Consider the following 22,649-nt stretch of genomic DNA (forward strand, 5'->3'; position numbering starts at 1 on the left):
TAAGTACAGCATATCTACATAAGGTATATACAAATGTGTGCACAGAAGGATTTGGTGAACTTCTTCAGAGCTCACTTTTAATACTGGGGAGTTAATCTGGAAGCAGAAAAAAAAAAAGTCAGTGATATAACCTCAGAAATATTATATCATTTAAGTGGGGAATTTTATCACTGGGCTTCAGTGATAGAAGGCTTTAAAATTAGAAATTAATTTTAAAAAAACAAATTTTCAGCTACACTGGCAGATGTAGGCTGCCATTGATTTTCCATTTATTCTCTTCAGCGCAAATGAAACTCAGAGAATTAATCCAAAGGGAGTTTTCTCAACCTGTACAGACAGTCATAACATCTTGAAGACTGTCACTATGGAGCACCTGAGATTGCACCTTAGTACGTGAATACGACCGCCTCTCTTAGGGGAGCCATGATCAGCAAGAGGAGAAACAAACAGAGAACTCTTTTTTTTTTTTTTTTTGCAATTACAAGTCAGATTCTGGCATATCAGGCATATCTGCCATTAAGTATCCGATACCATAGCGTCCATTTGGAGCAGTGTCCAGAGTTGGTGATCCAGACTGTTTTCGATATATGTTTTTCCCGAAGTTCGGAGATGGCACTTCACTTGGACTCTTCCCATGAATTAGACTTGTATTATCTCCCTCCAGATTAACAGGCTCCTTTATTATTCGGCCTCTTTTGTAGGATACAGATGCCAAGCTTCCAGAGCTGTCATCAATAAGGTTGCAGCGGCGCACTATTAAGACTATTGGGACTGGCAGTATGGCTAATACCATCAGAGATATACAGACAATCATTCCCCATGTTGGATAGCTGTGGAACTCTTCTGTAGCCTGTGAATGCAAAGAGAAAAAGATTAAATAAATCTTTACTTTAAAAAGAGCAAATCTGCAGTTCTCACTAAGGCCTGAAGTTTTCAAATATATGCTAATCTGCTTGTCATCTTGCATCCACAATGTGGGCATCACTGAAGGTTTTGAAGTTGAATAATCGTGGAATGTATGATTGGTATTTTCCTGCCAGGGAGCAGGACCAAACTGCCATCCCAAAGTTTCCCACATTCTCAGAGCACTGAAGCAGAGCCTAAATCAGGATTTTCATATTCAACCTTCTGCTAAATTTGCAATTTTTGTAATTCCCTGATCCTTTAAAACAGCAGAGCAGCATGCAGTGGCATCTGTAACCATGCCTGGAAAATAGACCTCTGTTTGGTAGGCTAACAGCTGAAGTAGACAGGGACTGTTTCAGATCATCCTGTGGAATTGTTCTGCTCTGTCTACACTTCACATAAATTGTAACTCATTTACTGGGCCAGCAACTCTACCCCACAAGCATGCCTCTCTACTCCAAGCATGAATCACTGGTTAACACTCTGTTTGTCTAACAGCTCAATTAGTATTCAACTTTATAAAGGGAAAGCCTGCAATTTGGAGGCATACTGAATTCAAAAGTCAGACCATTGGACTTGCTTAAGATGATCGTGGTATGGATTAAAATTCAAGTTCCACATAAGGCACTACCTGCAGGTACCACCACAAGCAGGTACTACCTGTCCCCAAAAAGGAAAAGATATCACATTGCTAATCTCAATATTTAGTTCCAAGTAAATGTTGATGTGGTATCTGAAATACCAACAATTTTCTGTAGTAAGACAAAATTTAGTGAAAGTGAACAACTTCTCTTGCCCTTAGAACATATCCAACATACACCAACAAACTAAAACTTACTAAAAAACACATATATTCATGTCAAGTGGTTATATTTTAATGCAAAAAAAGACTTCAAAATTTAAAAGATTGTTAATCACTATATAATTATTTATACTTATATATTGAATTTGTAATTGAAAACTTTTGGGTTTTTTTTCACATACTTCTGAAATACTTCATATCTGATTATTATGATTGCAATGACGTCTAGTATATACATACCGTATCTTCAATCCATGCATTGTAGCCAGGAGGACTTAATCCCATTTGGACAATACTAGCTACCAGCAAACATAACAATACTAAAGGTGAAACGTACTTCCACATGTAGTAATAATACTGGCTTGGAGAAAATCCAAGCATATCTTTCAGATCCTCCATGAATCTGTGAAGGAAATAAAAGCTTATCATTACCCTGGCCACTGAGATTTCAAATGTTGTAGTTGATAGTATCTAATCTGAAAGCACAGACAAGCTGGCAAAATGTATATATAGAAATGCCTACACTGTAGCTGACTGGAAGGCGTGAAAAATAAAACTTTAATACAGTTCTGAAGAGTCGAGCAAAAAATTACTGAGTGTAATGACTCAGTAAACTAGCTTTTGAACACTGAAGATTCAGACATAATACACTGTAACTAATACAGTAAAATAGTGTGATGCCCTTCTAGTCAATAAAGTTTAGGTTCCAAGTTTAATGCTTCATCCAAGTTATAATGTTGGATTGTTGAAAATTGGGACTAGTGGCATCTTAAAGTGCATTAAATAAATAATTTTTGGTGAGCAGTGAAATACCTGTAATTTTACTATCCAATTAGTTTACATTTACAACTACTCCCTTGAAACACAGGCTCAGTTAGTTTGTGAATTCAAACGATACTGTGTGTTACCAAGTATTTTCTGAAGAATAATCTTTCGTGTACAAGTAAACATCAAAGCAGAATTGGAAGACCAAGCTATTTTCTATTAGCTTCTATTAACAAGGTTGAGTGTTACAGGAAATACCCTTTCTGTTTCTGTCAGTTTCATGGAGGCTGACAAACTTGAAATTCTGTTTCTGCCTCATATAGATGGCCTTATCCTGCAATGAGTAGTAAACTACATGAGCAGTTTAGGTACTCTAGGCAGTGGAAAGGGTGAGATTTTAGAGGCAGACCAGACCACCTACCGCTGTAGATGAAACCACGTCACGGACGTAGCCTATGACCTTTTCCAGTTTTTATGAAGGTAGAAGCAAAAGTGGACACTGCTTCCAAAGCAGGCCAAACCTAGCCGTAGCTACTATTCACCTACACCTCCCTGGCCCATTGTCAATCTGAGCATTAGAAAGCAGCTGGACTGAGCAACTGCCAGGCCAGATAAGATATTAGCCCTCCTTCCCTCCTCAGAAGAGGGCTTTAGGGGAGAATGTAGTAGGCTAAATTTAGCATGTGAGCAGCTTGTTAAACCGTTCTGGAAATATGTTTAAACTCACCTTTAATTTACAGAAGTTTACAAAAATCTTTTTAATGCTTGCCTAATGCTTGCTGAGACATGTGCCATCACTTCTGAGCACATGTGAAAACAACACATCTTACAAACTTTGCAAAAATAATTTGGAATCCATATGTGTACTGCAGTGTAAAAGAATATCTTTATGCATAAGTTACGGTTTGCATCATATAAGCTGCTGAAATAAGTTTGTGAAGTTTTAAATCTGCCTTCTTATGCCTCAAAATTGCAAGTTATGATCTGAACAAAACTATTTTTGTATTCTTGATGGAGTACATTGTTCCAGAGCCAGTAGAAAAAGAGAATATTTTTAGAGCTAATTCTTTTGGAGTGTGCTCAAGCCTTGATTCTCTTTTAATTCCCTTGTGGTCCTATTCCCTATTGAAATGTGTGCATGAAAAAAGTTCTTACAGCAATAAATACATTTTGAGAGCAGTCACACATGTGAAGTTACTGTCACATAAACACTGAAAGAAATTTTGAACCACATAGTTTGGGCTATTCTATTCTTTGTTTACACCATAGTGAAACACACCCTTAAAAAGAAGCTGAATTTGCAAATGGTTTGTGCCCTCTAAAGATTGCCATTTCTTTCCATGTTCCCCAGCTCTACAACTAATGAAACGTAAATCCATTCTCTTCATTTTCAAAGTCTTTCATCACCTTCTTCACTCTATTAATATTTCTTATAAGCCACCAATCTCACATTCTTACAGTTTCTGTCAAGTTATGTAGAAACATTAGAGATACAGTGGTCTTCATTGCTCTCCTCAGTCATCACTGATAGAAGACTAACCTTTTTTTTTTACCAAACATGCTTCCTCCGTTTAAGTTTTCATCCTATTCTTTGCTATAATTTCCTACTTTTTCCCTCACAACTAATGCAAAGAACATTTAAGTGCGAGAACACCCCATAATAATAAATAATGAAACCCTTCTTACTGTTACAGCCACTAGAGTTTGCTTTGTTTCTCTCAGACTACCCAAAATACTGCAGATTTGTTCAAAATGCTCCTCATCTGCTGCTTAGACCACTTCTACAACTTCTTCAAATCCTTTCCTTACTTTACTTACTTTACATATACAAATTCCCGATATTTGCCCATCCATCCTTCTTTCCACCTCTAATTTTGACTCTTTTATTGCATTCTTTATTTGTTCTATGGGTTTCACCTGACACAATATGCTTTGTTCCAAACTTGTTCTTTTAAGACTGGAGTCAAGTCCAGAATGACCCACTTTGACTCCTTTACTGCACCAAGAATAACAGCTTTATAATCATACAGACCAGCAAGAAATAATTGCAAAAATAAATTACTGTTTTCATCCTTAACTCCTACTGCGCTCATTTTGTTTTGCTTTTCTTTGTCTTACAGGTAGTTTACGAAGAAGGATATCTTTCAACTGACTTGAATTTATGTGTTCATAGCAAATACTTGATGGTTTAGAATTATAACAGTAATAAGTATTGTAATGAATACTCTTGATATGAACAGGGGAACATATTTCCTCTAACTTACTTTTCTATTCCATAAATTCGGGTAACTGCAATGTTCTCCAAAATGACCACAATAAGCAGGGGCAGAGTAGCTGAGTAGTCATCAAACATCGTGACAAAATAATTTCCAGAGCGCTGCACAAAGATCAGGCCAATAAAAAATGCTACCAAGCAGCAGATGACTGGAATGAAGGACAGAAATATGAGTTGTAACAACAACAACTTTCAGAAGAACTTAACGTAAAGTAATTTTGAACAGAAGTTCTCTATTAAATTGAAGTTCCCTGTTCCAGCTCTTGTAGCATCCAGAAGAAGTATCTACTTGTAAATATTAACATGCACATGTGTGGATGTACAGTCTGGAACAGTCATTTTCTCATCTGTTAAATGTAAAAAGTGAAAAGTTTGAAGTCAGAAAATCAAGACTTACTACTTTTGGCTTACTGCTCGGATAAGAAAAGAAAGGTTGTGAAACTCACCAGTAAGAATTTCTTTCCTAATTTTGAAACTATCAACAATGGGTGTGATGATGCCTTCAATGGTTCCAAACATACTTCCAAGTCCCAAATTTACCAACATAAGGAAGAACATGACCGACCAGAAGGGAGAAGCAGGAAAGTGGGTCATTGCTTCTGTAAAGGCAATAAAAGCTAAACCAGTTCCTTGAACAGCCTGTCAGAAAAAAAAATCCACATTATAATTAATGGATAGTAGCAGTAGTCTTAGCAGTAACAGTAGAGTGACATTTTATCTTCATACTCTATTAACAATGTAATTTTTTGCTCTTTTACAGATAATTTTGCATAGAGCTATTATATCAGATTAGGAGATACTTTAGTATATAAAGGACTTCATTTCTGTATCCGTGTTTCAGATTTAAAAGGTTGGAATATTACAAAACTTTTTAATGTCTAAGTCACTAATTTATATTTCAGCTTCAAATGTTGGTAGAATTGCAGAGAGTTCAGTGTTTCAAACTTGAAGTTTCTTTGTAATAAGATTAGAAAAATGTTCTGTACTTGTATGGTTTATCACAAAGATTTCAAAACAGGATGATGTCAATTAAACAAATGTCTAATAACTAATTAACTTTTTTCATTTCCACTGAAGTGATATCTATATAAAATAATATTGAATAATATTGACAATAAAAGACATAATTGAGATGTTGAATAGATAAATCTCTACTTACAATTTGGAAAAATGCCTGCGGTCAAACAGGGCTTCAAAAATTTATCATCTCTTGAGGACTAATGTTATGGTTACAGTATGATAGAAATTAGTGGAGATGTCAAACTCAAAAGTGCTCACCTGAGCAAGAATAAGATCCACAACATAATCATATTTTCATACAGACTGCTATAGGGAATAGTACTGATTCTGACAGGTACACTTCAGTTTATTTCAGGATTGCAAATATTCCCTCTTCCTAAATATCCTAAATATTTTTATTTAAGGTGTATTTATTTCCCTCACCTTGTCAAGCTCATCTTCAATTTTACAAGATTTCAAGCCTAGTGAATCAAACTCCTCTTCTTTAACTTTCTGAATAATGTCATAAACTAAATTGTAATCTTCTGCTGTAATGCTTGAGAAATTGATATGATGTGGGATCATATCTTGGCTCAGATTTCCTGTTTTCAGAAGTTTTAAAATCTTCTCTGAATTTCTGTAAAACACAATAAAACAGAGAAATCAAACTTGATGATCTATGTGCATTCATAAATGAAATTTACCATAAGAATAATAATTAAAAATTGATATTCATACTGGATAACACATTTCTCATTTATGATATTGGCTTTGAAGCCCAGAACTGCAAACACCACCAAGGTTGCCAGCACAGAAGTGAAAAAATTGATGAAGGACACCAGTACAGCATCAAAATGGCAGTTGTTGTCTCTCTTGTTGTAGCTTGAAAAGGCAATGACTCCACCAAATCCAAGCCCTAAGGCAAAGAACACCTGAGTAGCAGCTTCTCTCCAGACCTTGGGCTCCAGCATAATTTCAAGCTGTTTGAAATTAGATACAATATATGTCAGCTATAACATGCACTTCTGTTACACACATAAAACAAAACAAACAAACAAACAAAAACAACACATGAAGACAACCTACATCATAAAACACTAATAGCCCACTGTACCCCACTACAAACATATTTTCATTATGATAAAGCTGAATGTAACACTTTAAGTTGTGTGTACTTACAGACCAGAATTTCCATTTAATTTATACAATATAAGTCTTAAAGAGAAATATTCTATACAATAGAATGAGATACTACTGAAGTTATGTGACAACTGAAATAGCAGCTAGTTACATTGTGAAATCAGAGAAAACATCTGTCATTTTTAATTCGTAGTACTTGCCCACCTTATTTTTACAATACTTGTACAGACTGGCACTAGAATTAAGATTTCTTTTGGAAATATAAACCCATTTATAAATGTAGTAAGTACATTGCATTTTTTTTATTTTGTTTTTAATTTAAAAAGCAACAAATTGAATACGAAATACACATTCTTATATGGAGTTCTATTACATGCAAATATGGAAAGCAAAAATATAGCATGTAAAACAAACACTCAGTCACCGGAATTTGTATAGTGCACAAGTATATGACAAGTTCAAAGCATCCAGATCAAAGTTAAATGAGTGATGTATTTTAGGAACAACTAATCTTTGCATCTCAATTCAAATATTAACTCCATAAACATTTGCTCTTCAGATGATCAGACTTCAATAAACAGCTTTGTTTAAAGTTATTAGTCATTGTGTATCTAAAATCCTTCTCAACTCTGAATCATAAAAAAGTGCATCCTTCAATATTTCGTCTTCTTGAGTTGATCCAGCTCTGTCCACTTAACAATGACAAACCTTACTTCTTCAAATATTATAACCTTGCTTTTTCAAACATTTTTTTTCTAAATTCAAACCTTAATAAAAACAGTAAGACTGAAAGGCTGAAGCAAGCAACAGAACACTATCTTATTCTAAGAAAAAAAAGTCTGCAGTTGTTATGTAGAGATAATAAACAGTCTTCTAAGTAAACACCCAAAAATAAAACACATTTGAAAAAAAAGGGCTTTATTACACTAAATTTTCCTGTCAAATGTATAGATTTTTAAATAATTTCAGTGCTCGAGTAGCTCAACTTGCTTGTATCAGAGTCATGCTAGAGATATTCCACAAGAGGGTGCTACAGGACTAGTCTTCATTTTACTAACTCTAACTGGTTTACTTAATAAAACACTTCTCTGTTTTCACAGACTACATAGAAACAACAAAATGTAGGGGAGTCTGAATACCTAGGTCGTTTCCTGGGAACCTACAACCCACGTTAAGCTTAAGTACAGAAACATTCTGAGATTTTTATAAAGATACTTCTGAAGGTTTATGTCTACATGTTCTCCATCTGACTTGACACGATTCCTAATCTCAGATTTAAACCATAACTTATGTTTTGATAATAACAATGATAAATTGTCAGACTGTCTTCAAGGATTGTTTATCTGAACATTTGAAAAAAATATATAATTAAATGATGAAATTAACTATAAAGTGAGGATCAACTGCAGCTTTTCTTGCATGAAAGATGAAATAATAAAGGGTACAGGGTGGATATTAAAGAGGGGTTTCAGTATTGATTCCTTCTCAGGATGCACTGGTACTTTTCTAGTTCAAGAAAGAATACTGACACTGAGAAACCAGATTAAAATTCAAGAGGTCTGCATTCCATCTCTGCTATAGATTACTCCTTAGTCAATAAGCATTACTTTTCTCTGTTCCTCAGATTTCCCCAAATTTGCCTAAGCAGCCTGCAAGTTCCTGCAGAACCACAACTCTGTAATGCAAGTGAAGTTTATTTCTAAAAGAAATAGATCCTTTCAAAAATGACAAATTAATTATTTAAATCTATGACAGGAGTCAACACTATGACACTCCAGAACGAAGCATTTAAATCCTAGAGAATCACAAGATTAAAAATGCACACCTCTTTTCATTACTGAACTCATCAAGTTTTCTAAACGTTCTCATTCCTATGAACAACACTTTCAGTTGCTTTGTAAAAGCAGGTAACTCATGGAACTATCATGTAAGGGAGGTAACTTCACACATACATTTAGAACACTTGGAACCTTATGGACCTTAGGGCTAGATACTTTGGCACCGAGGTCAACAGCAATGGAAAAAGGAAACGATCAAACAGGAAAACAATCCATCTTCTATGAAGGCAATATGCTTATCTGATAGCACTCACAAATAGTCAAATTGCTCCTGAATCTTTAAATACACTGGAAAAAAAAAATATATTACATTAGAACATACCTTAGGTGTGAACATATGACGAATTCCATCCAATGATCCATTAAGGAGCAGTCCTCTGACCAGAAAGCACAAGAGCACCACATAAGGAAAAAGGGAACTAAAGTACATGATCTAAAAAAACATTAGAAAGAAATTTAACATGACATCAGTTGACATTATTTTCAAAAGTTTCACACTCAGTATCTTTTGTACATATGGCTGAATTTAAAACTATTTGTTAACAAAGAAATATACAAAACATGCTCCCTGCAGAATAGAGCAAAATCACAAGACTGTACTCATATCAATTCCATACTGTACTAAAACAATACCGTTGCCAATAAGTTAACTAACAACAAGCTGTAAGCCTTCTAGGGAAACTGTGAGAGTAGACAAGGAGAAGATGAGGAGAAAGACAGAAACAGTTTCAGAAATGTTTCCCTTTGCAAATGCACTTTAACTCAAGTACATGATACGATAAAGATGGAGTATGAACAGAAAGTCTGAGTTCAAAAGGAGAGAAGCAGCAGTCTGGAAAGTATTCAACAAATGGAGTCAAACCACTAAGGAGTGCTTACTGCAGGAAAAAAAAACCAGAAAAAACAGAAAAAAAGGAAAACTGGGGATATTCTCTGAGCTACAGAATCATTCAAGATCTCATTAGTTTGACCCATAAAAGCAAGAAACCAATATTGCTTTGACTACTGGATGACAAAATGTCACAGGGCCTTGAGAATCCAGAAGCGTAACACTACACAATTTCTAACAGATTAAGGTTTTGATTTGTTTTGTTTTGTTTTTTACTGTTCAATGTGAAGATCAACAATTCTGGGCTTCTGTATCATCAAACAGAATATATTTATGGCACAATGACTGACATTATCTAACAGCAGGAAATAAAAAATTCGTAATCAAATATGATCATTTACTCTCCATACTGAAAAGCAAATTTCTTCTCTGCTTTAAAGTTTAGTAAATCAATTCTATTGCTAAACTTGAAAGTCATTTCTGTAGCTGAAATACATTAAAGTACACTGAAGAGATCAAAGACAGTTCCTGCTCAACAAAAAAAAACTCCTAATAGCAAATAATTAATAGGTGACAGGAATTAACAATAGACCTCATCTGAGGAACAGATCTCAGAAAACCATTCACTGGTCAGTCTATGTGGCTGGATGGGAAAGAAGTCAAAGTGATGTACTCAGATCCAAAGGCATGTTTGGTCATTAATCAAAGAAACAACCCAGAATCCTGACTGTGATAATGACAGAAGCATGGATAATGATGACAGTAGCAATAAAAAGCAAATGCAAGGAATTTTGAGGGCCTAGGTAAATTGCAATCATTCTAAGCATTACAGATATACTCAGAAACTTAATTCCCTAGACATTCAGAAGCACACAAGCTCATGCTGCATTAACAGTTCAACAAGGCCAAGTTCCAGTTATTTGCAACAGTTATGTTGATAAGAACCACAATCATTTTTCTTCAGATCTCAATCCCTGCTAAATTACAGTTCCCAAGGAAAAATACTAGTTTTAATGCTTAACTAAGAGAGTCGGGATTGTACAAACAGTGGGGTGAGTCACAGCATCCAGCTTACTCCTACATATTTAATGAAAGAACAGAGGGCATGGTGAAAAAAAAATGTAGTGAAATGACTCTTAAATGCTTCAAAGTAAAATAGTTGTCATTTAGGTAAACAGCATACTCACTTTGCCAGAAGACTGAATGCCTTTGATCATGGCTAGGCATACCATGACCCAGGCAGCCAGCAGGCAGATAGTCATCTTCCAATTTAAACCCCCACTCTCTGACAGAGAGCTGGAAATATTCAGTGCTTCCCTGTACCAGTAATAGGTTGTCGCAGAACTCTTTTCACACTCTGGCTCCACAACTGTCAAGACACGTTAGCAAGTAAAGATTGGTTTAGGACAGAAGTATTTTCCCAACACTTCACTGTAAACTTGTATCAATTTCCAATAATTTCAATCATGCCTTCAATGCTGACAGAGAAATTGAATTCAGAGAGTAAAAGAAAATGGAACTGCTATCAATTGAAAGTTCTGGATGTAACTTTTTAAAAGACTCTTTTGGTATTTCATACTCCTCTCCATATCACCAATACAAGTCCTCAGCAGAAATAATTTTTTAGTTAAGTAGATAAAGACTTACACTTCATTTTTAACCCTTTAGATTTTCTATACATAAAACCGCGAGTTATTCTCTGTGAAAATTCTCCCTCTGAATTTGAAAGCTGAGTTCCAATAATTTTGAAAAAAATACGAAGATCATTATCAATTGTGTCTGCTTTGACACAGAAATCAAATCAACAGACACTTAATTACAAATGTTAATAACACAGCAATACTAAAGTGATGAGAAAACGAAAAAAAGGCTCCTTCATGCCTATGTTCTTAGGAAAGGTGCTACACATTCCAACAGTTACTTTTACTGTACTATAATTCTGCCTTATTCATATTATCAAACAGCTTAAGAAATTTTGTGCATCTAGGTATATAATACAAAGAAACAGAAATAATTCTTGAAAGAAAAAAAAATTACTTGACATTTTTATAAATTATTTTTGACAATCAATCATATTTTTAAGCTAGGTCCTGAGTGAAGGTGATTAAACAAAACAAGGGAAAAATACTGCAGGCATCAGATCTTCACCAAAATAAACTGTCAAAAGTGTCAGGATGATATCAAATGTAACGCTTTTCTGTGTTTTAGCTAAGTTTAAATGACCTCTCCTGAAGTTAGGCTGAAAAACTCTGTCTTACCATTTGAGGAGGACAAGAACACGTAAACAGACAAAAACTGTGGCTCAACCGTGGTCCTGTAGTCCAATGCTTGTGGAATACAGCTGATTTTAATGAGTGCCAACATTCACAAATGCTAATTATTTATTTCAAACAATTGAAGCAAGCAACTCTTGCAAAGACCATTTATGAACAGCATACAGCTTTTCAAATATCCGTAGTTACGGTATTCGTTAAAGGAGGGGGAGAGGAATACAAAAGATAATAAATAAAAATTTAAGATCTGATTTAAAAATACATTAAAACAAATATTTCATATTTCAATAGTGAGACAAATCCCATGTGTGCAATTATCACAACTGAAATCAAAGTATAGGAAACTTTTCATGCTATTGCATAATACTTCCATATAAGACATATTACAACAACAAAAAAGAAGACCAATGATCTAATTGTTATTGGTGTATAAAGCAAAAAGTGCTTTAGCCATACAAATTTCATTGATATTTACAGTTTTCCATTTTCTGCTTTGTTAGTAGTGCAACCCCTCTTACTTTATCTCCAGGATGTCTTTCATACGAAAAGAAATGGAGAAACAACTTTTCTACCTTTGTTTTTCACCATGAAAAGCAGTATCAAAATCAGAAAGAAGTTATGAGAAATTGTATTTTACATTTTTTTTTCTGCAACATACTAAGCAACCTGATTTTATTACTTATTACAAATGCTGTTGACTGCAATATTCTTTTTCAAAACCTTTGCAATTGTCTTAGATTAGTTGTTGTATTTTTTCTTATTAAAATGCAATACCAGCTTTGTGTGTAACACTTTTTTCCACAAATATCTGTTTAAAGCACATTTTTTAATCTTTTTAGTTTGAAAATCTCAAACTTGATGTGACTGACAAAATGACAATAGAGAATTAAGAAGGAAACTCTATTCAGCATTTCAGAAAAAAAAAAAGGCAATAAAATCTCTTTTCCGTTCTCTTCAGTTATGTCAACAATAACCAGCAATAAAAAGAGATAGTTTTAAAAGCAGACTTTTAATTCATACTTTTTTCCCAATAAGCCTTGATGAAAATCCAGTGAAATTCAGCAGAAAGACTTGGTTTTACTTAGTGTGCGGACTTGTGTTTGTATGATAAAAAAGAACGTTAACAGACTTACATGTATGGGATGCATTTTTTACTAGAGGACACTGGTCCCATGGCAACGGATGCTGAAAAGACTGGGAAAAGTAAAACAGACTCCATCCAATAATGACATTGTAGTACAGAGCCACAAAGAAGCATACCTATTAAAAGGGCAAAAAAGAAAAAAAAAAAAAAAAAAAATACCAAAAAAAGTAAAATTTATGAACTACATTTTTTAATTCAAAAATTAAAATAAACACCCACTAACATTACAATTCTGCAGATTTCTGAAGGTCAGACATACAACTTAATTTTCGCTAAAATAAGTCAGAATAAGAACTGACTGGGTTGTTCTCTTAAACCTTGTTTAATGACGACTTTCTCACTTTCATTTTTCTCTGTATTTATCATATGACATCTATATTTTCACAGGCTTATTTTTCCCCCCCAGAAGCCTAATCTGTTCCCAAGTTCCTAATCTCCAATGAATCATAAAAAACAAGTTAACTGGTTTAACAAGTACATCCATATAAGCATTTTTACTGTACTAACTTAAGAACTTCCTAAACAGTGTAAATTGACCTTATAGCCTAGCTACAGGTCAGTGCCTTTTCCTTGTAGGAAAACAGAAGGTCTAAATCATACAAATTGGAAGTGAATTAAGGTTAAAAAAAAACAAACAAACTTACTACACAGCTTGCAAATCCAATTCCTCCAAGTTTAGGGCTGATATAATTCCATACACCAATACTCCCTCGGCGGATTCTCTGCCCCACAGAAAGCTCCAAGAAAAAGAGCGGAATCCCTATGATCAGTAGCAAGATTAAGTATGGCACAAGGTAGGCACCTACAAAAGGAACAAAGTAGAAATCTGAGTGAATAAAGCCACCGTCTGACATAACTCACATACCTTCAAGTTTGCATTATTCATTGCAAAGCTTTTTCTATTGCATATAAAGAGTGATTTTACTTGATCATAAATCTTGTAAGATCAGAAAAGCCATGAGATAGCTTATTCCTAAAGCACTGAAATGTTTCGAGGCAAACTTTACTAAAAGTGAATCATTACCTAATCTTGGTTGTTCGAGTCATTACTTTTGCTTATGTGAAAATCTGGGCACATGAACAAACTCCTTTTGTACAATCATCATTTCCTAAAAAAAACCCTCTGAATTTGGACTTGTAACAGAGAAGCAAGCTTGAATTTATAAAGGAAATACAGAGTGTGCTGCACTATTACAACACTGAATTTCATCCAATCTTCAGTGCAGTTTCAAAAGACTTTTTCTTTTCCCCACATACACTTCAGATGCTTGGGAAGGGCAGAACAGTGATCCTTTCAGCTAAGCAAACAACAACCTTGCACCATTTCTACCAGACTCTAGGCGTGAGGTAGAAGTGAGATAGGGTTATCAGAGAACCAGATAGCCCACCTAGACTACTCACAAGCTCCTGCTAAAGACTTTTGAGAATGCAACTGTTACTTCATCTTTTATAAGTATGCAAAACATTTCCTCTTTTCAAGGTTGTATTCCCAGGACATGGTCACATACAATTCTAACTTCAAGGTGTATCTCCATCTATTTCCACCAGCAAAACTACTTGCAAGCAAAATTCACATGTTAAGTGCACTGACAGTTTGGAGCCAAATTTCACCTTTGCTGATGAGGAATATATAGGACTACAGCTGAAACAAAATCTAGGTAGCAGCAATTAGAAAGACAGTACCTAATTTTCAAATGTGTGACTCATATGCTGCAATATAGAGTACTGTGCTGTACACCCAAACTAAGTCTTTTAATCGCAACACTGCAAGGCTAAAGAAATTCACCTGAGATTTTGTCAAAGCAGTCTACACAACAACAGGTCGAAGATGGAGCTAGTACAGTATCTAATCACTTATGTGATGAGAGAGAAGCTGAGCACAGTTCAAAAGTCAATTTTGGATTTATCCTCAGCTCTAGCTAAGCGGTTTCCATACCCCATGACAACCTTCTAGGGCTTTTTCAAGAGTCTATCAAAACACATTATCATTTACATATCCTTAGTAGGTGGCTCATCTCAGGGAATAGGCTTTATTTTAGAAAAGTTAAACTTTCATAAGGAGTGCAGGAAGCATCAGATTTTATGGTACCACCTGCTCCTGTTTAGATCTATTTTCTATTTTACTATTCATGAAACACACACAACGAGGACATCAGAACATCATCATCACCTTTGGTTATAAAGAATTTATGAAGATCCTAAGAATAAAGTAACTTGAAGTTTTGAGTCTAAGAAAAATAAGAAAAAAATACAGAGGAAAAATTAAATAAATAAATAAAAAGACAACTACTGATGGACCAGACAAAGAATCTATTGAACTTATCTACCCTACAGTCTCTAGGCTACTGTCAGCAATGAAACAGCTTTTGGAGTTTTATTTTCATGACAATATGATAATGCAATGAAAGCACTAGAGCAGCATTTGATCAAAAACTACACCAGGCTCTGAATAAACTACTAGTTTAGAGAATATTCTGCGTGCTACCTCACAGAGACAAATATCATGGTATAACTGCCTATTTCATATACTGTCTGCTTAAGCATGTGATAGAAATATTCTTTGTCCTGCAGAAACAGCTACATTCCCAGTTTGTACTCTGGCATCTCTTGTGGTTCGCCTTGTATATGCACATAATGTTACAGACACAAAGGACTTACTTCCTACTGCAAAAAAAATAATAATAATAAAAATTAAAAACAAACAAACAAAAAAGAACAGGATAGAAGGAAATAGATCTGATGAAAACTGAGAAATAGAGTAACAACAACATTCCAAAATGAGGGGGCCTGTCAAAGAATGTACAAGACATATAATAGTATGAAGTACTCTTGTTTTATCACCATCATTCTCCCAAAATTTTTGTGAGACAGGACTACACTGATAATTCACATTGTAAACAAGACATGGAAGCTTAGGCTTCACAAGCTTTAAAAATGTGGTTGTACAATTCATTGAAACCAATTGTACATAGTTTTTTTTTGATACTATAACACTACTGCAAATTATACCTATTACCTTAATTATGTAGGTATTGCATGGCTAGGCAGAGAAAAGCCTAAACATCTCAAAAAAATTGGGGCCTAAGTGACTTACCCTGTATCCCTCTGGATGACTGCACTAGAGCAGGAACTGAACCCAGCTCTTCTGTGTCCCAGTCCACAACCTTAATCACAAGGCTGCAAAGTTAAGCACATGTTTAAAGACTGGGCTGATGTGGTTGCTTTATGGTGCAGTATCAATGTAAGTAGCAAGATTTATCAGTCAGATTCTACTAAATGAGTTAAATGAATGTGGTGCTAAATCCACATTACATTATATGTTACACAACCCTGTAATTCAATATGGATGGCCAGTGGATATCATCTCTTTACTTCAGGGCTTGTGCACAGGACCTGCTGAGGTCCTTCTGATCATCCCTGTAAGGACATAACAGTCAACGGTGCACATCTGGGTTTAAATACAATGAGTTTCAGATACACAGTTGTATGATCTTGTTGTATCAAAGCTGCAAAATGCTTCTCTGTCCTATAGCTCACATACTCCACAGTATCTCATCGTAAGTATTTTGTTGGATCCTTCCCTGAAGCAAGACATACTTCAATAACCTGTAAGACACCTTCACTTCATCATAAAACAGAATCACTATGGAAACAGTTCAGAATGTCTTTTATTTGCCAGTCCATGAAAACACTTGTACTTGGATAGCAATATTGAATAAGGATCATTTTTATTTGAATTAAAACAATGAACTGTACATGCCAGCCTTGAACAGCATCCTAAAATTAGTTACATTCATATTGTCTGACACATCTGCCAACTGAACAACTTTTTGGTGGTTACAGTTTCGTGGTTCAGTATCCCCAGGTCTCCTTTCTATAGTTCAAAAACCTCTCAATTCTAAAATCACTTTGCATATTTTGGTCTTAAACATTGGCTTTTCTGTTAAAAAACCCACTACTGTACATTTTTCATCTCAACTTCATAAGGAAAAAATGTGTATTCAAAATATATCCCATTCTTTTTCATTAGAATTAATAAAATAAATAGAATTAATAGCAGAAATAAAAATGATTTCTTGATTTTCAGACCTAGTGAATATTTATATTGTGCAGAACACAGATTTAATCTTAATTTTTTTATTTAGCCAAGTACCATAATCAGATACCTAATAATTTCTCTTTATACTATAATAAATACTAAGCTTAGCAATTATTGATTACTGAGCAATTATTGATAGAGATGGAATGTTACCATTGCTTTTTATTTAAGTTTTTATAAATGTCCAAAAAAAAAAAAAAAATTAAGAAAGAAAGGAAGAGGGAAAGAAAGAAAAGAAAATGGCATGGGTTTTAGTGAGTGAAGTGTCAGAAAACAGTTTCAGAAGAATATAACATAACTATTATCATCCGGACAGCACAGAACTTTTCTTTTCCTTGAAGTAACTTGAAAAATCTAAAATCTTTAAAGATGTGTTTCACTTGCTGCTGCGGTAGTTTTTCATTTACTATTTCATTTCTGTTCACTGCAGGAGAGTTAAACTAGATGACCTCCAAAGATCCCCTCCGACTCTAAGGATTCTATGATTCTATGATTCCATGATTCAGTTCTTACTCAGTGAAGGTGAGTTTTACCATGCCTTGATAAGACATCAGCGTTCTTGTAACTTACAGCATACTTACTAATAGAAAGTTTGCAAGAAGATCTTACCAATATGAAAATTAACTTATTTTGAATATCAAATGTTAAAATCTTCAAATTTATTAAAGTGAACAACAAAACATCAAAGGTTTACAGTCCACTGAACTACTTTAATTGAATTTATTCACCATTACAAAATACAAACTGCTTTTATCAAGAAAACCCTACTAACAAAGGTTTTGTATTTTATCACTAGGTTTACAGCCTATTTTACTGACTGGATGGTGTTCCTGTCAGTAGTCTTACACAGATTTAGCATGTGTGCCTATTTACAAAATTGCATTTAAATCCCCTTAGCCAATCAGCTCTAATGAAGAATTAAACTTGCAAATTAAAAATCAGGCATTTTCAGTGCACTGAGTAAGATAAAACTAAATTTCATGAGCCTGACACTACAGTGTAAATTAAGAATTCACAAACCTTTGATTACACATTATTGATAAAAAGCTACGTAACATAGCTGCTGAATATATTATCAGTGCTGGAAATACAAGAGAGTACTCGCTTTGTTCCCATTCCTCTAAAATTTGACAATGAGACTAAATTATCCAGTCACTGCCGAGTCTTCAAGAGTTTACATGTTATTTCCTCTATTTACAGTAGTTCTTAGGAAGAGTTGCTTTATTTTTCATAAGCTCACAGAATAAAACTGTTCAATCTGGCGATATTTCAATACAAAATCCAGACTCCTTAACTATGAAACCTCCTGATATGATTTCACTCACATCACTCTTTTCAAAATGTACTGGTAATTAATCTGCTATAGATTTTCTCATGCTAGTCACATCTTTTATCTGTTTATCTTTTGTTTACTTGTTTTTATTGCATATGAAGCAAAGGTGTGTCACTGAATTCTGCCACACGAAAAAAATGACACCCACTGACACTCTTTGATGCTTGTTAAGAGTTTAGAGAGACCAAATAGTGTATGTGAGCACAGTGGTATGTGGGTGGCGTGTTTCAGCTTTGGTGACAGAGATGTGAAAAACGTGGATGTGAAGAACATCCATGTTCTGGATCACCATACAGATTTTTAAGAGCGTGGCATGCAGGCTCTTGTTCATCACTGGTAAAAATGCATCTCTAAGGGTGGTGACTATGTTGAAAACAGTGTTTAGTAACTGAGAACTTGGTCTATCAAATAGTGTTATTGTGCTCTTTGTCTCTGTTGTGGCTCCCTTTGAAGCAAATAGAAGGCATTATCTTTGAATAAATATGAAGACCGGGGTCACTTGTCCACAACAGGGCACAAAAGATAGCATGACTTCACAGGCAGGAAGGAATCATCCCAGTTTTGAGATAAGTCAACGTATTAAAACGTCATCAACTAAGGAATAAAGCGCACTAGCAGACAGCAAAATATGGATCAAAAAAAAGTGAGTGTGCTAATGATCTGGGTTAAGGTCTTCCGGATCCTCTCCTCCAGTTTATTCTAAACAATTTGCCCTTTTCTGAACAACCTGAACTTCAGAAACTCCTTTCTCATTCAAACAGTCCAGATGTAATGATTAGGACATATTCTCAGAGAAATGGGTTGAAGAGCTTCAGGTTCCAACTGAATCCACAGAATCTGATAGATACCAAAAACAAGGAAAGAAGGCAGCAGAACTGAAGCCAGGTGCAAGGGCAAACTGAGTGGAGTATGAGAGAGAACCCTCCCATGTGGTGGTATCAGCTGTTACATCAGCTCTCCTATCTTATATAACTTCACTGTGACTATAATTAAATATTGAAAGACAAAGACCCATGCCACTGTCTAAAAAAACTATGAGTTGTTATCATGCTGTTATTTTTCTTTTATTCACATTGGCTATATCCCCAGATGACTGAAAACATTGTGAATTCCTTGAAATTTTGCTAGTTTTCACCAACATGTGATACAGTCTACCCTGAGTAGTTATGTTTTCTATCAGAAATATTACAAAATTTGTTTTGTTACTTACTGTCTTTTGCTCCAAGTGCAACACGAATTAAAAGACAGATGTACAGCTAAACTGCTATATCAATTTGTTTCACTTTCTAACTCGACATTTATTCCTGAAATTGTTATTAAGTTTTTATACAGAAACAGTGTGTATCTGAAAAACCACACATCTTTGTTCTCATATAGCAATAAATAAGTTGTATAGTGTAAAAATGGTTAATATAAAAAAACTTTTTAATTTAGTTTGAGTATACTCATTTCTGATGCAAACTATCTTTGCGAGTCATTGAGGAATAATCAGCTTTTTCATCCGTAGGTTGCAACAGAGGAGATTGGGTTTTGCCTACCAGGGAGAAGGTGGATCTCTAGTGAGGATAGTGAAGGAGTCAAAGATCTATAATCAGGTCTTCTGAACACTTTCACACCCTTACTCACTGATCCTAAAACTCTTTTGAGTGCTTCCTCATTCTAAGCCAAGTAAATGCACTCTACTGAAGCCTCAAATTCTCTTAATACTTGCTGTGTTACAGCTACATCCCTTGTTATGTTGAAGTCTGTTACAGCTGCACACTAGCTTCTTTGATCCCCTCTTACAATGAACATTCTCTGGGAGAGACCAAAGAGTGAAAGCCAAGGAAGCCTTAGCTCTAATCACCACTTGCTTTCCTCTGTCTTGTAAAATTAGCAACCAAGTTAAATTCATAGTTTCAAACTGTTGCAATGCATTAGTCTTGAGCTACATCTTGACTGATCATTACAATGAAATTATCTAGAATATAAACATTTTAATAGCTACAACTTCAACTAGCATCAGTTTGCTCTAGAATTATTTAATAGAAGTATTAATTTTTCAACTAATAGTGATTCATGACTGATTCTAAGTTATCTAGTAAGCTAGATGACACTGTGTTTCATTGAAAATCTGTGTTGTTTTTTTTTTTTTTGAGAAACTACATACAACTTCTGTTTTCTCAGTTTTACAGTTACACAGTTTCACAGTTACAGATCAAGAAAATTTTATCTTCCATACAGACCATATGACTTTCCCTCCAGAATAAAGAAAAGAAAGTTGAAAAAAAGTGTGAAAAAAAATTATTGCACTAAGCAAATGTAAAAGAATTTATACTTTATCATGGAGATGGAAAATGTAAAAGTAGAAATCTCCCATTTTAGCTTTTAAACTGAATAAGAGAAAATGGAGAAATATATGCTGATTATACTCTACACTAAATTCTCTACTTCTCATTTGCATCAATCTTGCCATTCAACCTTTAGAATCCAGTATGAATTATATTTTTCATTTTATGTTCTATATCATGGATTCAGTTTTTGTATCATAAAAGCTACGTTTTGTTTCAAATTCAGCTAACTAGCTATGATAGAATGAACATTAATGTAGTATAGCAGAGTACAGTACAGAAAGGATAAAATACTAATCCCAGAGGAAGGCCTCTAGCCACCTACTTTCTTCTATGCTCAAGACTATAAATGAACAGCTTATAAATAATGTTTTAAGCAAAAGGTAAAATATTTAGGAAAACAGAACTATGTAACAGCATAAAACAGATACACTCCATTAATGTAAATTTTATGATGCAAATTAATCATTATCAGTTAAAAAAAAATTCACCTTGCTAATCTACAGGAAGTAAATAAAGAACTACGAGCTAAAGGTAATCAAAAAGCAAAGCTCTGAAGCTAAATAATAAAGACCGAATAGTGCTTTGGTATTTAAAGTGGAAGTAGATTTAATGCTTTGATTTATTCCCCAAGTACTACAAAGAACACTTTAGCACTATGATAACCAGGTTCTAAATGATGCATCACCTCCAGAAAGACCTAGCAGGGTTTTGGTTAACCAATAGGAAAGTCCCAAGAGCTGTAAGACACTTTCTGCCTCAAAACAAGAAAATGGAATCTTATAATTATCTGCTACTTACTGTAGCAGATTTGTCTCACTAAATAAAGAAAATGTGGATTTTTCCTCAAAAGGTGTGGTAGAAATTAAAAGAAAAATCTAACATGCTGCAGTAGGTGTTACTGTATGTGTGCTAACAATAATCTTGTTAAATAATAATGATTAGCTTCATCATTTAGCTACAGCTATCACAAAACTTACCTCCACCATTTTTCTGACACAGATATGGGAATCGCCACACATTCCCTAATCCTACCGAAAATCCAACTTGTGCCAGAATATACTGGAGTTTGCTATTCCAAGCAGGTCTTTCATCTTCCACATCTGAGCCTTCTTCAACATCCACATCTTTTTCTTCCTGATCACCAACCATCAGCTCACTCTTCTTAAAGGCATCATCTGAAGAGTCTTCGTTAGAGAGGAGGTCCTTAACTGACTCAATGACCTCGTCATCTAGGTCTCTCTTCACTACCTTGCTGTTTTTAGGCATTTGTAATACGAGAAAAATACAGAGTCAAGTTCAATTGGGACAGATGGAGAAGTGCTGAAGAAAGCTCTCCCTCTGCTGGGCAAAAAATTTTGCAGAAATAGAATAAAGATGCTGCCTGAGTCCTTGATAGCAGTGAATCAAAAATACGGACTTCTTTGTTTCTGAATGTTTGTTTTACTGAAAGTATTTGTGGGAAGAAAAAAAAAAAAAAAAAAAAAAAAAAAGAATATTATTATACAATGCAGAACTTAATTTAGTAATTGTATGCTCTGGTTTATCCCATTTCCCTTATCTGCAAGGCCTGAGAAGAGAAAAAGAAGAGATATTAAATTGCTTTCACGTCGTTGGTCATAAATTCATGTTTTGGTCCTAAGTTTCCATATAAAATGCATTTCATTCACTTGCTGAGGGTTTGTTGTTTTTATTATTATTATTGTTTTTTCATTTGTTTCCTAAAGACTGATAGGCCAATTGCTCGTATTTCACTCTGGAAGCATAATCAGATTCTCATTACTAGACATAACAGGGCGTACACTCTGCATACAATTTAGGAGACCAGCTCCATTCTTTCCTGACTTAGAAGCCCTATGGAACTGCTGAGTTTATTTAAAAAAACAATTCAAGCAAAGTAGATTAATGTTTGGGGA

The 22,649-nt window shown here is 34.6% G+C and overlaps 1 protein-coding gene across 1 annotated transcript; it reads right to left on the reverse strand.

The window, feature by feature from the left end:
- Window positions 1-408: 408 nt before the first annotated feature.
- SLC6A15 (solute carrier family 6 member 15) lies at window positions 409-22,002 on the reverse strand. Its single transcript, XM_042815964.1, has 11 exons — window positions 21,714-22,002; window positions 13,616-13,773; window positions 12,961-13,087; window positions 10,742-10,923; window positions 9,048-9,158; window positions 6,486-6,727; window positions 6,192-6,384; window positions 5,195-5,387; window positions 4,738-4,897; window positions 1,949-2,111; window positions 409-850 (listed from the first exon to the last, which is right to left on the reverse strand). The coding sequence occupies exons 1-11, from the start codon at window positions 22,000-22,002 to the stop codon at window positions 479-481; spliced, it is 2,190 nt and encodes a 729-aa protein (XP_042671898.1). The 3' UTR covers window positions 409-478.
- Between the last annotated feature and the right edge of the window lie 647 nt (window positions 22,003-22,649).

This window comes from Centrocercus urophasianus, unplaced genomic scaffold, assembly GCF_019232065.1.
Source record: "Centrocercus urophasianus isolate 14NV4802_14NV808 unplaced genomic scaffold, USGS_Curo_1.0 seq_15, whole genome shotgun sequence".
NCBI lineage: Eukaryota > Metazoa > Chordata > Aves > Galliformes > Phasianidae > Centrocercus > Centrocercus urophasianus.